Genomic DNA, 17635 nt, shown 5'->3' on the forward strand with positions numbered 1-17635 from the left:
TTGGGGAAGTTTGCGATATTATTAAGTAACACTCACTCCTAAAACCCAACATTACATCAACTTCATGCATAAATTGGCACTGGAATACACGCTGAGTTTCGATGTACAATGAGGAGAGTGGAAGGTAACTTGAAGGGGTCATTTCCTTGAGGATTTGGCAAGAATTACGTTACGCCCCGTTTTAGTCCTGGATAGGTGTGCAACACTTTTCGCTGTTATTGCGTTTTGCCGGAGTAACTCGGTGCCGTCGATCTTGCCATTTCTTTTCCATGAAATCGTGCGGAGTGTCGCTCACAGCCGCTGCCTCTGCTGCTGCTCGGAGACTTGGCGTTGCTGGTAATGACGAGGAGAAAATGGCGTCGGCAACAGCGACTGAAATCGAAGAGGACTTTCCGAAGCTAACAGCGCAAGAAAAAGAGAGCTTGGTCGGAACTGACAGGTCAGATGATCTGTTGCGTAAACACTCTTATCCGCTTATTTTCTGTAATATGTTTTTTCATGGCTCAGTTTGAAACGACAAATGTGATTGCCCCGAAGTAATACGGAACCGCCTGTGTGCGTTGTCTGTCCTCTACTTGCAGTTCACTGTTTGGATTTCATAGGCTTCAAGAAGATGGCGCCAGAACGAAGGCCTTGCTGTTAAAGGTATGCTGCAGAATAGGATCGCAGTCGCCTCACTCAGTTATCTCCTGTGATTAGTGCATATCCCACCTGAAATAAGTGGTACAGACCTCCACACGCCACTCTTGCTACATGGCTAGCCGCGACACACACAAGCCTCAATTTTCCCAACTTTGAAGCTGGTCCACCGTCTGACTGTAAAGCAGCTTTCAAGTATGGACGTCAGTCTTACATTTATTAAACAGCATTTGCACTGCAAAACACAGGCGAAAACTACTCAAGTACATGTCTGTAATGCTTATGATAATAGACAGGTCCAAATTAGCAGACACGACGTTATAAAACTACAGGACGACATGAATCTCCACCCTGTTAGAATCGGTGGTGTCATCGGTTGCTGAGAAAATAGATTCCATGCAAGCGAAGTAATAGTATCTACTGTTGAAAACGTGTTTGTCACAGCGTGACTGTTACACATCAACACAATGATCCTTGAGGAGCAGCAGCAGGCATGTTGTGAAGAAACCACACTGATGTTCAACTGCCGTTACTCCGCGTGTTACATATGCTGTGTAGTCAAGTGAAAACCATGGGGCTCTTCAGGTGAGGTTAACAAATGTAACACCTTGCTACCTAGCTAATTGTAAGTTGCAAAAGTATGGCAACGAGTGTTAGGGAGGGAGGCTGCACACTGCCTTAACGCTTATCGAGAGAAGAGGCATGAAGTTGACCGATATGTTGGATGGAAAGCCTCTAACGTTGTACCATCCGTTCTATCCTCTTTAATGGCAGCTAGAGTTTGGGTTGTGCGTCAGCTCACTCTCGTACCATGTCGCGGCTAATTGTCCACCGGTTTTCTCTCTCCTTCACTGGGACACATAGCGAACATTACTGTGGCGTCATGTAAACATTATCGAGGGGGAAACAAATACACACTGGCAGTTTAGGCTTGCAAAATAATGGCTGCTTGAATTGGTCCAAGATGGCGGGGATGGGAAGAAAATACCCAGCAAACGTTTGCTAGCTAACTAGCAGCAGCAGTGGCTAGGCTAATCACCAGTCGCAAAAACCTTATCACGATGACGGCGTTCAGTGTTTGTAACAAAGATGATTGATCACAAGGCGGAAGCCAGGGGCACCCGCTGAACTGACGGTACAGTGCATGATGCACGGAGTAATCGTGTTCATGCAGTCCGTGTTCCCCCCGTTACGCTGCCTGTGCTTTATTCGTGTCTTCAACATGTGGCCTTTGGATTTCTTGTTCAATGTTTGGCGGTTACCATTGTTTTGCTAAGGTGTACTTTCAGATGGGGCCTAGCCATGCACTCAGTTATTGCCATGGTTTGTGGCTGTCCGTTAGCTGGACACCTGGCCAGCCAGACAGGCCGAGCCACATAATATCATTCGACCTACATGATATTATTGTGGGATCTGTCTTGGTAATAACGCCACGTGTTTAAGGCTGTGTCACATTAAATTGATTTGTATCTCTCTGGTGCGTTAAACCAATATTGATACCAAGTTCCCCTTACAGCCTCTCTTTGGACTCAACCATTTTAAAATGGGGTGGGGGGGCTATTAGTTCAACAAGAGGCACTGTTAAACTGATACAGAGTCAAAGCTAAGCATGAATTCATTTTGGCCCCATCCCACTGTGATTTTCACTATTGCTGGATGCCTGTGTAAGCGTACTGTTGTGTGCTGACTCACACTGTCTCTGCAGGGTGCTCTGCTGGACCTCAGCTAACCTCTGTTACACGAATTCTCAAGTAGAAGAATGGCTTGGCATTAGGCCAACGCTTCCAAAATATATGGAATGATGAAGGTTTTTTTTTTTTTTGCTGTATGACATTGAAGTGTGAAGAAATGGTATACATGTGAATTATTCCTTCTGTGGATGCAATATAGATGCTTTTTCTCACAAGAATCTCAAGGTAAGGTTGTGGTTTAATCACAACATGATTTGATTTTGAAAGTCCCAAACAGTATAACAGTTATATAGATGTAACATCAAGGCACTAGTTCAGACATTTCTGGCAATAAAAATGACCAAATACCACAAACATTTTACATTAATTTAAATAAATCCCCACTTTCTTTATTGGTGTCATTGGCTTTCCAGTTATGAATGGTGCATGGATGTTTTATTACAACCCCACTGAGGTCTGTCTTGTCACTTACAAACACATTGGTCAGTGATAAATACAATCTAGTTTTAGATATAGTCCTATTGAAATTACTGTGTAAAATATGCCACATCACTAATGAAGATTTAGAAAATATTGTTTGTAGTGCACAAAAGGGAAGATGATCATTGGGCTAGCAAATAAAATCTCCACCATCCACCTATGAGGCTGTCCAGTGAAGGAGGTGACTTGCTAGTTTTTCTGCTCAAAAACAATTGTGCAGTTTGGTATAAAGAATTAGCTCTTTAGCACACTTATTGGAAACATGTCCTAGGAATTTCTCGAGTCTTGTATTAACAAGAACTAATTTTCTGAAAAGATGCCATGTCAGAATCCCTGGAAAAATTGTGCTTTTGCCCAGTTGTGAATTGATATTGCCAGTGTGAAGTGTGTGTTGGTTTCACAGAGCTATAGGCTTTGTTCAGACTGCAGGCAGATTTGTTTCTCAAGTCAGATCAGCATAGGTGTCAGTAACTACATACGCTGGTGATATAGCTTTCCAACGCAGAAGCATGAGAATTCCATCATCTTGGGATGTGCCAGCAGCGTTTGTATACAGATAATTGTTCTCTGTGTTGCCCTCCTTACTGCACTGCTAGCAGCAGCATGGATTCTGTTCAGCCACTTCAGTCACTCTGGATTTGATGTTGTTGTGTGTCGCATTGTGAGTAACACAAAAGACACTTTGAGTGGCGTCCAGGTATCTTACCTGGCACTAAGGCTCAATCCTTACCACAATGGCCTGGGGTTGATTCCAGCCTGGGCCCTTTGCTACATGTAATCCCCACTCTCTCTCCCCTGTCTTTCCTGTCTCTCTTCAGCTGTCACTATCTAAAATAAAGCAGAAATGTGAAAAAAAACAACAAACAAAAAATAAAACAGATTTGAGCAGTAAGAACATTCAGCATCCCCCCCAAAAATGGATTTGGGCTAGCAGTCTGATCATGGCCTTAATCTAGGTGATCATATAAAACTTACTTTGGTAGTGTACTTCAAATATGTACTGCAAATTTACATGAGAAATAGTATGTTTACTATGTGTTATTTTATGGTGTTCATACTAAATGGATTCAGAAGGATCAGATGATTCTTGCAAGTTCCCCAAAACAAAGAAGCAAATAGTATGTATTATAATATACATAATGCCTGCTCCTGCAAGCCAGATTACCAATTCTTGTATGAGCATTACTGACTGCTATTGACAGACAACTGAACATGGCCACATTGTAGGTTCCATGTAAGAAATATCCTCATCTTTTTTTTGTTAATACTGAATACCTGAGTGCATCAGTAACCATGTTACAAGTACCAACACAACATTGTTAGTGGTATTTTTAATAGTAAATACAGACAAAAAGGTCCGGGTAGCTTCAGAATGAACTGTGCAAGAACATAATGTTAAAAACTTACCATACTGTGCCAGAATTAGTATCTAACAATACAGCGATTTCATTTCAGTCTTATGACGAATATATTGCTAAATTGTTTGACTATAAGGAGCATGTTGTTGGTATCCATTTTTATTTTAGTGATGGCAAAGCTCAACAGTATTATCTTACGTAGGAGGTGATGCTCTATTCAACACAAAATGACCGCTCTTTATTCATGTATTTAGTGTGTGTGAGTGTCTGTGTTAACAGCTGCATGCGCGCACAGTCATATTCTCTCCTCATTCCTCTTCAGTGGCTGCAGTGTGGGATATCGAGTAATTTGTTTAACCGTTGTTTAAGTACTGAGGCTGATGAGGTCCATATATGGTCCTACGGCTGGTATCATGCAAAACAGCCCTGGAAGACTGGGAAAACACACCCCTTTGGTAGTATATCAGCCAGCTGTGTCATCACCTCTAATAAACCTAAGCTACTGGCATAAGCATTAAAGTCTAAAATTTGCTTGCCAGTTCACCATTTATGACTTGATCTTTTTTTCTAATATGTGTAGGATCTACCAATCATTTTATTTTTTATTGCAGCTCTGTAGCAACCCTTTATTTTAACACTGAATTGTTCTTTCATTCAGGCTGTTAGCTGCTATGATGCCCTCATCTTGAAAACAGAGGGGAAAGTGGACCCTGACATTTTCTGCCAGCTGGGCCACTTCAACCTCCTGCTGGAGGACTATCCAAAAGGTGAGAGTCTAGAAGTTTAAGTATTCCTGCCTGTTATTTTTCCAAATCTGTATCTCAGGATCAGTCATTTTTTGATATTTATACATTTTCTTGTTTTCTTGTTTTTTTTTTCTTGATTTTAAATGGTTTGCTTTTATTATTGTTTTCATGTGGACTCCAGGATGACTAACAACTCCTTTATGGAAGCCAATGGAATTGAAATCACATTTTTCATGAGGAGTCATTCAATGTGTACTGTTGTTGCTTTGATTTCCTCCAGTCATTACTTTGGTTAACACTGCTAAAACATGCCAGAAAAAAATTATTCTGATGAGATATTTTGTGCCTGCTGGAAAGTGTTGAACATGCAACTGAGTTGAATATCTTGAACATTTAAAGACAGAGTAGGTAAAGAATTTTAGAAGTATTTTTGTTAAATTTTGTTGAATTTCTTCTTGCATCCTGATGGCAATCAATAAATGACACTCTCAAAATGCCTATGTTGTGCACCGTTTATGGTTGCTCAGATCGATCAAACCAAGAAACCATGAGGAGCTTTTGTCGAGTGCCAAAAGTTGTTGTTCATAAGGGTGAAAAATGAAGGAAATGACAGAAAATCCACAGGACAATAAAAGCGACACACCTTCATCCCGTAGCACCTTGGTACAGAGGCCGTGGACCCAACAGCTAAAACTCGTATGCCTCCATACTTATCTTTGCTTTCATTTGGTTTCTAGAGAAGACCAACATCTGGAGGACCAGGTAGTTGGTTAGATCTACTGCCTCAATAGCAGCAAATCTTAGTTGAAAAATAACTCCTCTTCATAATGTGAAGGTCACATCCAACATATGTTCTGATTTTCTCTTTACACCTGTCTCTCTTAATTTCACCAAAACTAGCACAGTGAGAACTTCCCTCCATCTCGTCAGTTTTCACTTCCCGCCCTCAATCTGAATTTAATGTCATGTGTCTACAAACAACCTATAGCCATGTTTGTCATTCACTTAAGTTATGATAATGTTAGCAGCTTTCTTACAAATCAATGAGCTATGAGATAGTTTAATATGGTTAGGGATGACAGGGATGCTCTGTGCTCCAGTACAACACCCTCTGAGCCGACAGTCTCATTCAGCAGAGAACCCAGTAGCACAAAGGATGCACCCGCAGCATTGAGTAGTAACTGCCCGGCCGGGTAACTGATTCACACTGAATGGTCTGTTCTTGATGGTTGTTTGCTTCTGTTTACCTATATGATCGTGACATTTAATGAAGTTGTTTATTTATTATTCTCATCCTACAGCCTTAATGAACTAGTGCACATTCATGTGTTTTGCCAGGGTGGCTTTGATGCATGAAGTGAGGGGATGGGGCTTTTTAGTTGGATACTTTCAAAATCTGTCTCAATCTTGCTGGTCTCTCTAATGTTATCAACTCGATCTTCAACATTGTCATTAATGGTTCATAATCCCCTTCTGTGTCTCTCCCTCTTTCTTTGTCATGTTCTTGTACTCATCTCACATTTTCTCAGCATTATCTGCATACCAGAGGTACTTCAGTTTACAGTCGGACTACTGGAAGGTGAGTTTGCACAACTCGTATATGTGTAACATGTCCAATGTTAAATCTGCCTTTGTAACAATTTGACAGGCACTATTTGCTGGGCTGCCACTATTGTCTCTGACATTCTTAACTGTCCTTCATTTAGTATGCTGTTTGGTCCACGTGGTCCTCATTTGAACGTAGACTATTACAGAGAGTCACTCATCTGCAGTCAGAACTCAGAGCAGTCAGAATCATAATCTTATACTCACTGTGTTTAATATTTGATTGCAAATCCCTCATATTCAGTAGCTGAAATCAAAACCCCACAGACATCAGCACTTGGTATCCTCCAGGGTGATGCACCGTTGGGCCTGTACTCCAGCCATCTTCACTTTGGGGCTTTTTGCTTTATATCTGGTCTTTAGCTAGTGAAACACATACTTAAATGGTCAGGTGTCTGGATTTACCAACTAAGAATACAGCACTGTTTGGCAAGAAACACTCCTTATTAAGGATTATTTTTCTGCTGCTTTGCTCTAAAACTGAGACACTTTTCATACAATGTTCACCCAATCTAAATGTGAACATCTTCAGACACTCTTAAAACGGCAACTTGGCTTTCTAATGTTATAGTTCTTTTATCTTAAGTCCAGTGTGCAGACACACAGAGCGAAACAATGAAAAATACATCACTGTCCTAATACTTCGTAAGTGTGCTGTACATGGGCAACACCTGGAATGTAGATTAAATGGGCTGTGGAAGTGTGTTGACTGGGGACGGAAATGGCACTGTGCACAAGACTGGGCTGGTTGTATGTATTCCATTTCTATTGGACATGTGGAAGTAGTATATACAGTGCATGTAAGGCTGACTGTTTAAGACAGTGGTTCTCAACTGGTCTGGCTTCGGGACCCACCATCACCTCTTAATGACAAGCCACGACACAAATAGACGGCACTCCACTGCATAAAAAATCCCCTTCAAAATAAAAGCACAGGATTTTTTTTTGTTAACGTGTGTTTGCCCAGGCAAAGGCCTGCGACCCACTAAAAACAGGTCTGCAATCCACTTTTGGGTTGCGTCCCACCAGTTGAGAATCACTGATTTTTATACACATAAACATGAAGCCAACCTTAGCAACCAGCAACAACCAACATGGGCAAAGACCAAAGTTGATGACATCCACATTCTGCCAGCTGCAGCGCTCTCGCTCAGTAGTGGACCAATTTCAAATATTGTTATCCGCACTAATCACTTAAACACAAAAACATGAGGGAAAAATCGCACCTATTGGAAACTCTGCACATAACGTCCCTTTCATTGATTGAAAACGAAATCTGAGTCAAGCTGAAACAAGCAACATCGCATAGGACATTGTTTATTTTGTAATGTGTAGGTATGTAGAGCTTCCAAAAGCCATGTTTATATTAAAATATACAAGTACTATGTCTCTCGTTGAGATATTTGAATGGTTTGAAGCTATTTGTTTTTTTATAAGAAATAATTGAATGTCATTTTTGGCCAATTTTGACAGCTTTATGATGCACTGATAGAGTAGGCTTCAAGATCTGGTAGGAAGAACTGACGAGACTACTACAAGTGCCTGAGACACTGCAAGAACTGAGGGCAATGGAAGGTCACTTGAGTGGCTAATGGTCAACTCGGTGTGTCAACCTGTTATGTGAGGCACATACTGAATAATCCTCAGGTTGACTATTATCAGTAGACAAGAGCCCCAGTAACCTACTTGTGCCCATGCAGATAAAGTACAATAGTGATTATATGCAGAGTAGCATATATGGACCACAGAACAGTCCGCTTGTAACAGCTTATTTGACTGTGCACAGAGAATGACATTATCTCATACAGACTGGTTTAGTTACATGTCATTTCCTCTGCAATTTTACTTCATTGTGAGAGGTATCAGTCTTTCATATATTGCAATCAAATGTTGCCAGCTAGACATGAGAATCATGCAGCTGAATTGATTTGCGTCTGGAAAATACAACCTGCAAAGTTTTGTGTTGTGCTTGATTTAATGTCCTATTGGGTTTTGGATATCTGTGGAGAAAGGAGTGTGGCTCTGGAAATATTGTGGTAGGATGGTTAAAGACGAATTTGGGCTGTCACAGATGATCATTGTCAGTTGTGACACAAGTGGCAAAATCTTTGGTCCTTAATCCAAAATGGTGGTCCAAAATTGTGAGCCTTGTCCACTGACTGATGTAGAATTTAATCCCGCAATCTGACTGTAGCTGTGGCTGTAGCATGACATTGCTTTTGCTTAACCTAGCTAATGCTATAGCATTTGTCATTCCAGTGAGGTTAGCTTCATAGGACTTTATGGATGGATGTTATGGTCTGGGTATGCACTAACAATGTTTTAGCATTATATGCAGAAATATTTGCCTCAGTTTAGATTGCCTGCAGTTCCAGCTCATGACCTGGATTTAAACTGTGCAGTCAGATGTGATATGATGACTTCCATCCTGCCCTCTGCATGCTCTCTGTGTGGATGAATAGGCTAGTTGGTTTGACGTTTCACTGTTTGGGCTGCCCATTAAACAGAGGTACTGAGAGTTTGATTGTCATCAAACCTGACAGCTCTGGGCTCCTCTGTATTCCAGATCTCCACACTGAAGTGCAGGTGTGAGGTCCCACCCTCGAAAGATAATGGTGTGGGCCAGACTTTTCTTGGTAGCAGTAGTGATGTAAATAGCCTAAGTTTGGAGCCCAGAAGCAAGGCTATTGGCCACGGTGTGGTGTGCTTGACCAAAAAGTGCTCTGACTGGTCTCCTAAGTGGGTACGGGATACTTTTAATGCCGAAAAGATGTGTCAATGTAATTATGTTGATGAAGGAAATGTATTGATTTTTGCTCAGTGTGTCAGTGTGACTCATTGGCTGAATGTCATTGCAACTGTAAAACGCTGTTCACTCTAATTTTTATACTGTATGATGTGTTTTGTCTGTTATTTGGTTGTTCTCTTGAATGAAAGAAAAGTGAGTATAGAAACTTTGAAAGAGAAGAGTTGTTTCAACTACCTGTCTGATACGTGGTACAGTGTGTGACATCACTTGATATGATTAGCTACTGGTTCATATCATCAACTGATGGTGACTTAGATGATAACTTGATCATTTTAGGCCTAATTTCTACATCTAATTTTTTCTCTTATGTTTGTTTCTAACAATTGAAAGAAAAAAAAAAGGTCAAAGTTATTTTGGTCTTGTGATTGATTGATCAGCTACTTGCAAATCTTCAACAGGGCATAAAAAGTTAAAGGTGCACGATACAGCCAAAATTTTTGTTTTATAAAGGTAAAAAAAACGAACAAACAGTTCTCACATTATGTCAAAGATTAATTTATTGTGCTGCAGAAATATATACCAAATAAAGCATGCTAACCATGTAGCCCCTGTCTGTCTTGTCTTGTCTTGTAATACCACTCTGTAACTTAACAGGCAATAGTCCAGTAGTATAGCTCATCTGACACAATGTACCTTTAAATTAAATTGGTTAACTGGCTATCATGGTTAAAGCTTGGTATAACTGTCTTGCTTTTCGCTTCTTATCAAGTCATTACATGATGAGCTTCAGTGTGCTGTTTGTAACAATTTTCCAACATTCTTTTTTCAGAATGCTGCCTTTTTATACGGCCTTGGCATGGTTTACTTCCATTACAATGCATTTCAGTGGTAAGTACTTTTTGAAAAAATCTTTTTTGATGAGATGCATGGCATCAGCTAGTTTTATGATTATGGTTTTTCCTTTTTGATTTGCATATGTGGTGGCCAAACAAAGCATTACATCTTATTCAAGAAATATTGATATTTTGGAAAAAACTCAAATGCTTTTTTCACCTCGAGTAGGATGAAAACACTGAGATTATTGAAATTTATTGAATTAAATGATTATTGAAAATTTGGGTCTCTGACAGCGTTGTATGAAGAACATAACAGTATCGAGTTAATTTGAATGCATCAGTTTTGGACACATTTGTGCAGACGTATACGTAACACTAACCATTCAGGATTGATTCTATTCAGGATTGGTTGTTTTGTGTCGGGTGCGGTGGATTCTTCCAAATCGCAGTAGGAGCAGTAGGTGGGACCAATGGAGCCTTTTTTTTGCACAGATTACATGTTTTGCTGTCTGGGCAAAGGGACAGTTTCACCAACTACAGCAGCTTTGAGCTCACAGTGGGTGTGATCGGCCTCATTAAAGACTCCATTAAATATTACTAGCAAAGAGGCTAAAGTATAGTGTGGTAAACTGACAAGAGTCGGGGCAGTTAATAATACAAAAACACTTAACTAATATATAGGGACGTAAAGTTCAGTGTGGATTTGTGAGGAAGCTGCTATTTGTCTTATTGTTTTTCAGGCTATTCAGTTATTGGTGATCGGGCAGCGATGGTTCATATAGTTGATAAGAAAAAATGCATTCAGGTTGAGTTAATGATAGTGATATATTTTAATTGCATAGCACTTGCAAAATGTAAATCTTCATCCCAGTCTAAGAACCTGAGCACTCTGCAAAAGTTTTTCATTCTTTTTTTCCTGTATCAATCTTTCCCTCTATCCTTACTAGTGTCCCAGTCCCTGTTGCAGAAAAGAGTCCCCACAGCCATGTGCTGCAAAGCCATGTTCGGCTGTAGGGATGGTCTTAATTAGGTAATGCTCTGTGCCTGATTTCCTCCCCATACGTCATTGGGAATTGTGGCCAAATAGTCTAGAGAAGAATTTTGCTTCTGAGTCTGAAAGTCACCCAGGTGCCTTTTGGCAAACTCCCAGAAGGCTGTATGGACCTTTTAGTGAGGAATGGCATCTGTCTGGCCACTCTTACTGTAAAGGCCTGATTTTTACAGTGCTGTACTTATGTCTTTCTGTAAGGTTCACCCATCTACCCAAAGGAACTCAGGATCTCATTCAGTGACCATTGGCTCATTGGTTTCCTGTCTGACTAAGACCCTTTGTCCATGATTGCTCAGTTTGGCTGAATGGCCAGATCTAGGTAGACTGTTGGTGGTCTCAAACTCCCTCCATTTGAGGATTATAGAGGCGACCTTGCACGTGGGCACTTGAAATGCTTTAGAAATGTTCTTATATCCTTCCCCAGATCTGTGCCTTGACACAGTCCTGTCTCGCAGGCCTACAGACAGTTCTCAGAATCTCATGGCTTGCTTTTTACTCTGACTTACAGGCATGTGCCTTTCCTAATTATGTCAATTTCATTAATTTAGGCACAGTTCAAGTCAATCAAGGTCAGTCAAGTTGTTCAAGCATCTCAAGGGCATTGATAGAAGTAGAGCAGGGGTGTCAAACTCAAATACACAGTGGGTAAAAATTAAAAAAAAAATTGTTCCAAGTCGAGGGCCGGACTGGTTCAATGTTTATTGAAAACTGATTGAAATGACCATATTGCACATATTGAACCTGGAACTAACACAGCTAACACAGCCTATAAAACAACATTAATCATTAAATAAATGAAAAATCAGTTGCATTCATTTCTTATGGCTTTATCTGCTGCTTTCCATAGTAATTTCAAATGAAAACATTTTCCCACAGGCCAACAACAGACAAAAAATAATTTCCTTCAAACAAAAACCAAAAATGCCCAAAGAGTGCAAAAAGTCAACATATATTTGTGTGAGTGTGCTGCTCTCTGATGCGCACTACTGTAAGCCAGATACTTGAACCTGGACCTAACACAGTTTATAAGGCCGTTTTTATCTATAAACAACAACATTAAACATTAAGTACAAGAAAAATCAGTTGCATTCATTGTCTTCACACAGAAGACAAACAGCTTTGTGCTTCATATCCGTGAATACATACTCTGCCTCCCACCTGCCTTGAAAACCCCTGTTTTCAAAGTCCACCATCCATTTAGCCATTTTTCGGGGAGAGGGTAGCTGAAAGTTGACCACAGGTAACGAGCTCCATCAGGCTGCTGATGAACGAGTGGGGCAGGGACTCGCTCTTGTGGGGCTTTGATTGACGTGCCAACGCACTGGCAGTGCATTGTGGGACTTGTAGTCCTAGTGGTGTGTGCAATATACCAGCGGGCCAGCTCTAATAATGATTAGATATTATCATGTGGGCCAAAGATAATTCCATCAGCCAAAGCCAGCCCGCGGGCCTTGAGTTTGACATATGTGAAGCAGGGCCATAATGTCATAACAAAGGGCCTTATTTATGCAAATAGGATATTTCAGTCTTTTGTTTTTTAATAAATGAACAAAACACTCCAAAACATGTTTCTCCTTTGTCACTGAGGAGTACTGTGTATAGATTGATGAGATAAAGGGGAATTACAAGAGTAGTCTGAAAGACTAAATGTGGAAAACTTGAAAGTGTCTGACACCTTTCTATAAGCACTGTAAGCTGGTATTCATAAAGAAAGACTGGTGAGAATGTACACACCTCACACAGGCTTCAGACCAGGCGGACACCTTTTTAGTTGTGATGTGGTGAAGAGGACTTCATGTAAGTTGAGAGAACGGTAATATTGTAACATTGTATTTAGGCGGTTTAATCAAGCAATTATGCATGTGTGTGCTTGAGAAGACAGAAAGGAGAATGAAGGTGGAAGATTGACTGTTCTACATAGTGTTTCTAGAAGTTATTAGTAACTAACAGCCCAATTGACCAATGGGCCCTGTCGATTGCGGGTCAACCACCCTGGTGCTCCTAGTTATAGAATGTAGCAGTGCTGCCTCCAAACAATGATCGCAAAGTATGATTCAGTGGTCACAGTCTGGAGCCCTGATCATTCAAAGTTATTTCCACCTCTTCCTTTTCTGCTTTGAGTCAGAATAGCTGCTCTCTACAAATATCTATAACAGCAGCCTTGACTTTCCACTTGTGTGTCAACTTTATGAATCAATTTAAGATATCATGGTGAAGTGGAATCCTTTACATGGATGGTGTAGTAAATGAGCCTGTGTAGTGGACACAATTAGAAAGCTCATTTACTAAAATGTCTGACTACTGTGTTAATTCTGTTTCCTACTGCTGTGGAATTTACGTGAGTGTGGCAGTCCACCACGCAGTAGAGTGGAGGGTGTTGATGTGCAAAGAAGTGAGAAGTTTTGACATCCATTGAATAAGAAATAGTTGTGGAATGTAGTGTAATTAGAAGCAAGGACTTTCCAATATGTAAAACTGTAGCAGCTGGGCTAGCATTATCAGTCTTTGCCTACTACCTTTGTGCCTGTTGAGCTTGTTGTCCTAAACGATTATTTTTCTCTCGATTAATCGATTAGTCAAGCGATTATTTTTTTTGGTTTGACGAAATTAAATTACAAGAACACTTCTAAACACTTTTCTTATTTAAAGTCTTTATTAGTTCATTTATATTTGCAAACCCATCAAAGTTTCAAGTATTGAAAAGCAAAAAAAACCCTTTGAAATTGAAAAAAAAAAAAAACTAGTCTGTTACAAACAGGCATTAAAGTGCAGGAATGTGTGAGCATGTCCAGTAAAAGTAAAAGAATTAACAAGAATAAATAACTCAAAAATAAATAACTCCTAAATCAACAAACATTTCAATGAAGTCAGTTGTGGAAGACATTAACTAACATGCAAGTGAATACAAATTACAAACAGAACTTTCTTTTTTTTGGAGGGGAAAAACTGTGCCACATCAGTTTGCCTTACCCTGAAAAATAGACACATAAAGCAGAGTGCACATTGAAATATTAGGACAACAATTTTGAAAAGGCACATTTTATATATTAGTACAATCACGGACTATACTAAGCAGACCAGTGTTTCCTCTTGGATTTTTTGTAAGCAGCGTTACCGTCAATGTTGCAAAACCAACTCATTCATGCTACCGTGTTCCCGTAAATTTGCGTTAGTTAGTTAGTTAGTTAGTTAGTTAGTTAGTTAGTTAGTTAGTTAGTTGGACTTACGATTCACCAGCCTTTTGCTTTCCGTCGTCCTCCAGCAGCACACCTGGAATTCGCCGCTTCAGGTGCTCATTCATAGCTGTGGTGTTACTGTGGTGCGCCATCTCAGTTTTGCAAATGCTGCAGATGACCAGGTCATTTGTCCTCTCTTTAAAATACGTCCATACTTTTGACTTCTTTGACTGTTTTTTTTTTTTTTTTTGGTGTTTAGTGGTATCACTTCTGCCTTCTCCATCCGAGAGGTTAGAACGTCGAGACTGAGAATGTAAAGCGTGTTTGCGTAAATTGTGTAATTGACGGTATGTTGTATGCATCGACGTATTACATAATCAACGTAATTGATTAGGTCAATTAATATGGACAGTGCTACTGTGGTTATTAAAATTACTTCAGATTGTGTGTGCTAATGCCAAATTCAACAGGCTCACCAGCAAAATAAAAATACAGCTACACAAGAACAGCAAAACTTGCAGGTTCTAAGTTTGACCCTCGACCCTCCATTTTGAAATGAATGCTTCTTTGTGTATTGGCCCCCAAAGTAGTCCAAAGTGAAATGTGATGCAATCTGGGAAAGCCCGTCGGATGATTGATTGAATAATTTAGGCACGCTGTTTGTAGTTATCTCCTACGAATGAAAAATGAACAGCGCATGAAATGCGTCCCTAACGTGTTAGTCTACATAGCCTACGAAGACGGTTTATCTATCATAGTTAAGGTGACCAGATGTCCCGCTTTGTGCAGGACAGCCATGCATTTCCATTACTTTTCACATGTCCCGCAAATTGTGATGTCGCAAATTATTATTGACAGTGTCGGTAACAATTCGTGAGTCCTCTACATGCATGTTATCACAGCCACATTAAAGCACATTATTTTTTAAAATGCCAAAACATTAATCACGGTCATGATGGTATTGGAAAATCCATGTTGTGGCAGAACATGACACTGGTATACCGCCCACCCCTAGACTATGCCACATCAGCCTCCTCAGGTGGGTCCACTACCCACTGTGGCTCAGTTTGTCAGGGGGATTGTACTGTGTAATGTGTGCTTTTACTTATATGAATTTAGAAGCCATTTTGGGACTATGTTGTATGCAGTGAACCCTATCTCTCTCTGTCAGACAGTAAGAATAAATGGCTTAATAAAAGCAAGTTTAACTTGGGTTAAAATGTCAGACCAGGCATGTGAAGTTTCTTTGACCATTTGTCAGTTTGTGTTTTTGGTTGTATACTCTTGTCTGTATGACATGGATCAGAGCTGATAATTGTACTTTTGGAAATTGTATATTGGTATCAGTTATATAGCCTTGGACTGGGTGCAGTCTAAAAATATTCAGGAAATATAGACCTGTTAAATTGACTGACCCTTTCATTTCTCAGTTATGCAGGTGTAATAAGTGAGCAGTCCACAATGCAGTGATACCGAACCACTTTACTTTCCACATTCTGATAGCTCCTTCACCTCTGGTGCTTGTGGTGACTTTTCTCTTCTGTTTTACCTGCCGCTGCCCATCTAACTAATGCATGACCTTGAAGACATCAAATGTTGTTGCCCTTTGAATGTCTGAATGTTCCGATCTCCAAGACATGGAGAATGTGCAAGTGGGGGAAGCAAGGGTGCCATGCTGGGCTCTCGAGGATCATGGATTATGTCACCCAGAGCTCATGACCTAAAGGAATGCTGAGCTATCAAAAGGTAAATGTTACTTCACAGGGCTGAAGTGGTGCTCACTGTGAGAGATACTGGACAACTAATCCAGCCTGTCCATATTAGCTTGTGTTAGTGCTAGAAATGTGTGTGTTAGCCAGTTAGCAGTGAGCTCAGTGCTCTGCTGTTACATCCTGTTATACAGGAGAAGGGCATGCTGACATGCACTTGCTATTGTTGTCATAGCTACACAATGAGTGGGTTCAATTGGACACTTTTGTTTGTTTTGTTGTAGTATGCCCTTGTCTCTGTACTTCTACTAATCTGTTTCAGTATTGTTAAGAGATGAGTTTAAAGTTTATTGCTAACATGATGGCATTTCAGCTCTTGTCTACTCTATACTAGACTTATGAAGCCAACCCTGCAGGCATAGACCAGATACTGGAACCCTTGCAGACACTGGACTATTCATTTTCAGCCAGTGAATGACAGTTCCAGACTTTCCCCAAAACATCACTGTGAAACTTTTTTTCTCTAAAGAAGACAAATATCACTGGGTTGCAAGAATCACAATTTTAGTCGGGCAGTAACGGACATTATTACCTCTTTCTTAGCAACCTGTAAGCTATAAATGATTATCATCTTGCTTGATTTTTGCAGACAGTGATAACTGTCACTCACACATGCTAATTCCAGTTGATCAAATCGTTGGCTCTTGTCTGCGCAACGGGTTCATCTCAAGTTTCTTATTTGATCATTCCTGGCTTAAACTGGAAAATAGTTCAGATCCACCATCTTGCAGCCCATCCCAAAGCTCTTATTTCTGCTCTGAGGAATGAGGAGGGATGTCTGAGGAGCCTTGAGCAAGGATACACAAGAACAGCCTTGACAGAAGTTCTTGTCCGACATGCTCACTTATTGGGTCAGGTATTGATTGGATGCTGCAGCTGATAAGACTGATCTGATACATCACAATGTCACTGGAGTTTCATACCGGAGTGAAGACAGATACCCGATTAAACTCAAGTGTACTTGCAAGTGTATTATTATTTTTGTTTTATGATTCACCATCTAGTTTCAAATCTTTGTTGATTGTATGTCTGAACAACAAAAGGGAACAAATAACTTTCCTCTGTTATGAGAAAGATTTTTCTCTTCATGAACTGTTATCTCCCCTTTAACTTTTATTCTGCATACAGTTAAAGTCAGAGAAAGTAGAAGAGTCTGTCTGGCATCAAGAAACACTATTTGCATTAGTTCTTTCCATTCACAGTAATGCCATGGGGTTGTCAGTCCTGACATCTAGAGCTTAAGCTATCTGCATCTTTGATGCTTCTCCAGCCATGTCCTTTATGTTAGTGGTGTGCCCTTCAGTTTGGAATGAGTGTGTCTTTAACAGTAAATTGCTTATAACACTAACATTTACAGAACTGATTAAACTTCAGAAAACTGTTTTATTTCAATACAGGTTGTTAACTAAAACAGCTTCTGAAATATAGGATGAGCATAATTTACCAACCGCAAGATGCAGTCTGTGCCCAAAGCACTGCAGTTTCGTCCTTTCAGGACGGCAGCCTTCACCATGTCCATTGTAGCTTCATGATAT

The 17635-nt window shown here is 40.2% G+C and overlaps 1 protein-coding gene across 3 annotated transcripts in view; it reads left to right on the forward strand.

The window, feature by feature from the left end:
- The first annotated feature begins 2 nt into the window (after nt 1-2).
- kdm6a (lysine (K)-specific demethylase 6A) overlaps nt 3-17635 on the forward strand; it is a 53926-nt gene continuing 36293 nt past the window's right edge. For 2 of the 3 annotated variants that reach the window (XM_076746166.1, XM_076746168.1), the window contains exons 1-5: nt 155-439; nt 582-645; nt 4827-4935; nt 6444-6493; nt 10098-10156. In XM_076746166.1, coding sequence (XP_076602281.1) covers nt 270-439; nt 582-645; nt 4827-4935; nt 6444-6493; nt 10098-10156 — 452 coding nt within the window. In that variant the 5' untranslated portion in view covers nt 155-269. Of the gene's footprint in view, nt 125-154; nt 440-581; nt 646-4826; nt 4936-6443; nt 6494-10097; nt 10157-17635 lie in introns of those variants that run through there. The other variant, XM_076746167.1, reaches the window with a different exon arrangement.

This window comes from Chaetodon auriga, chromosome 13, assembly GCF_051107435.1.
Source record: "Chaetodon auriga isolate fChaAug3 chromosome 13, fChaAug3.hap1, whole genome shotgun sequence".
Taxonomy (NCBI): domain Eukaryota; kingdom Metazoa; phylum Chordata; class Actinopteri; order Chaetodontiformes; family Chaetodontidae; genus Chaetodon; species Chaetodon auriga.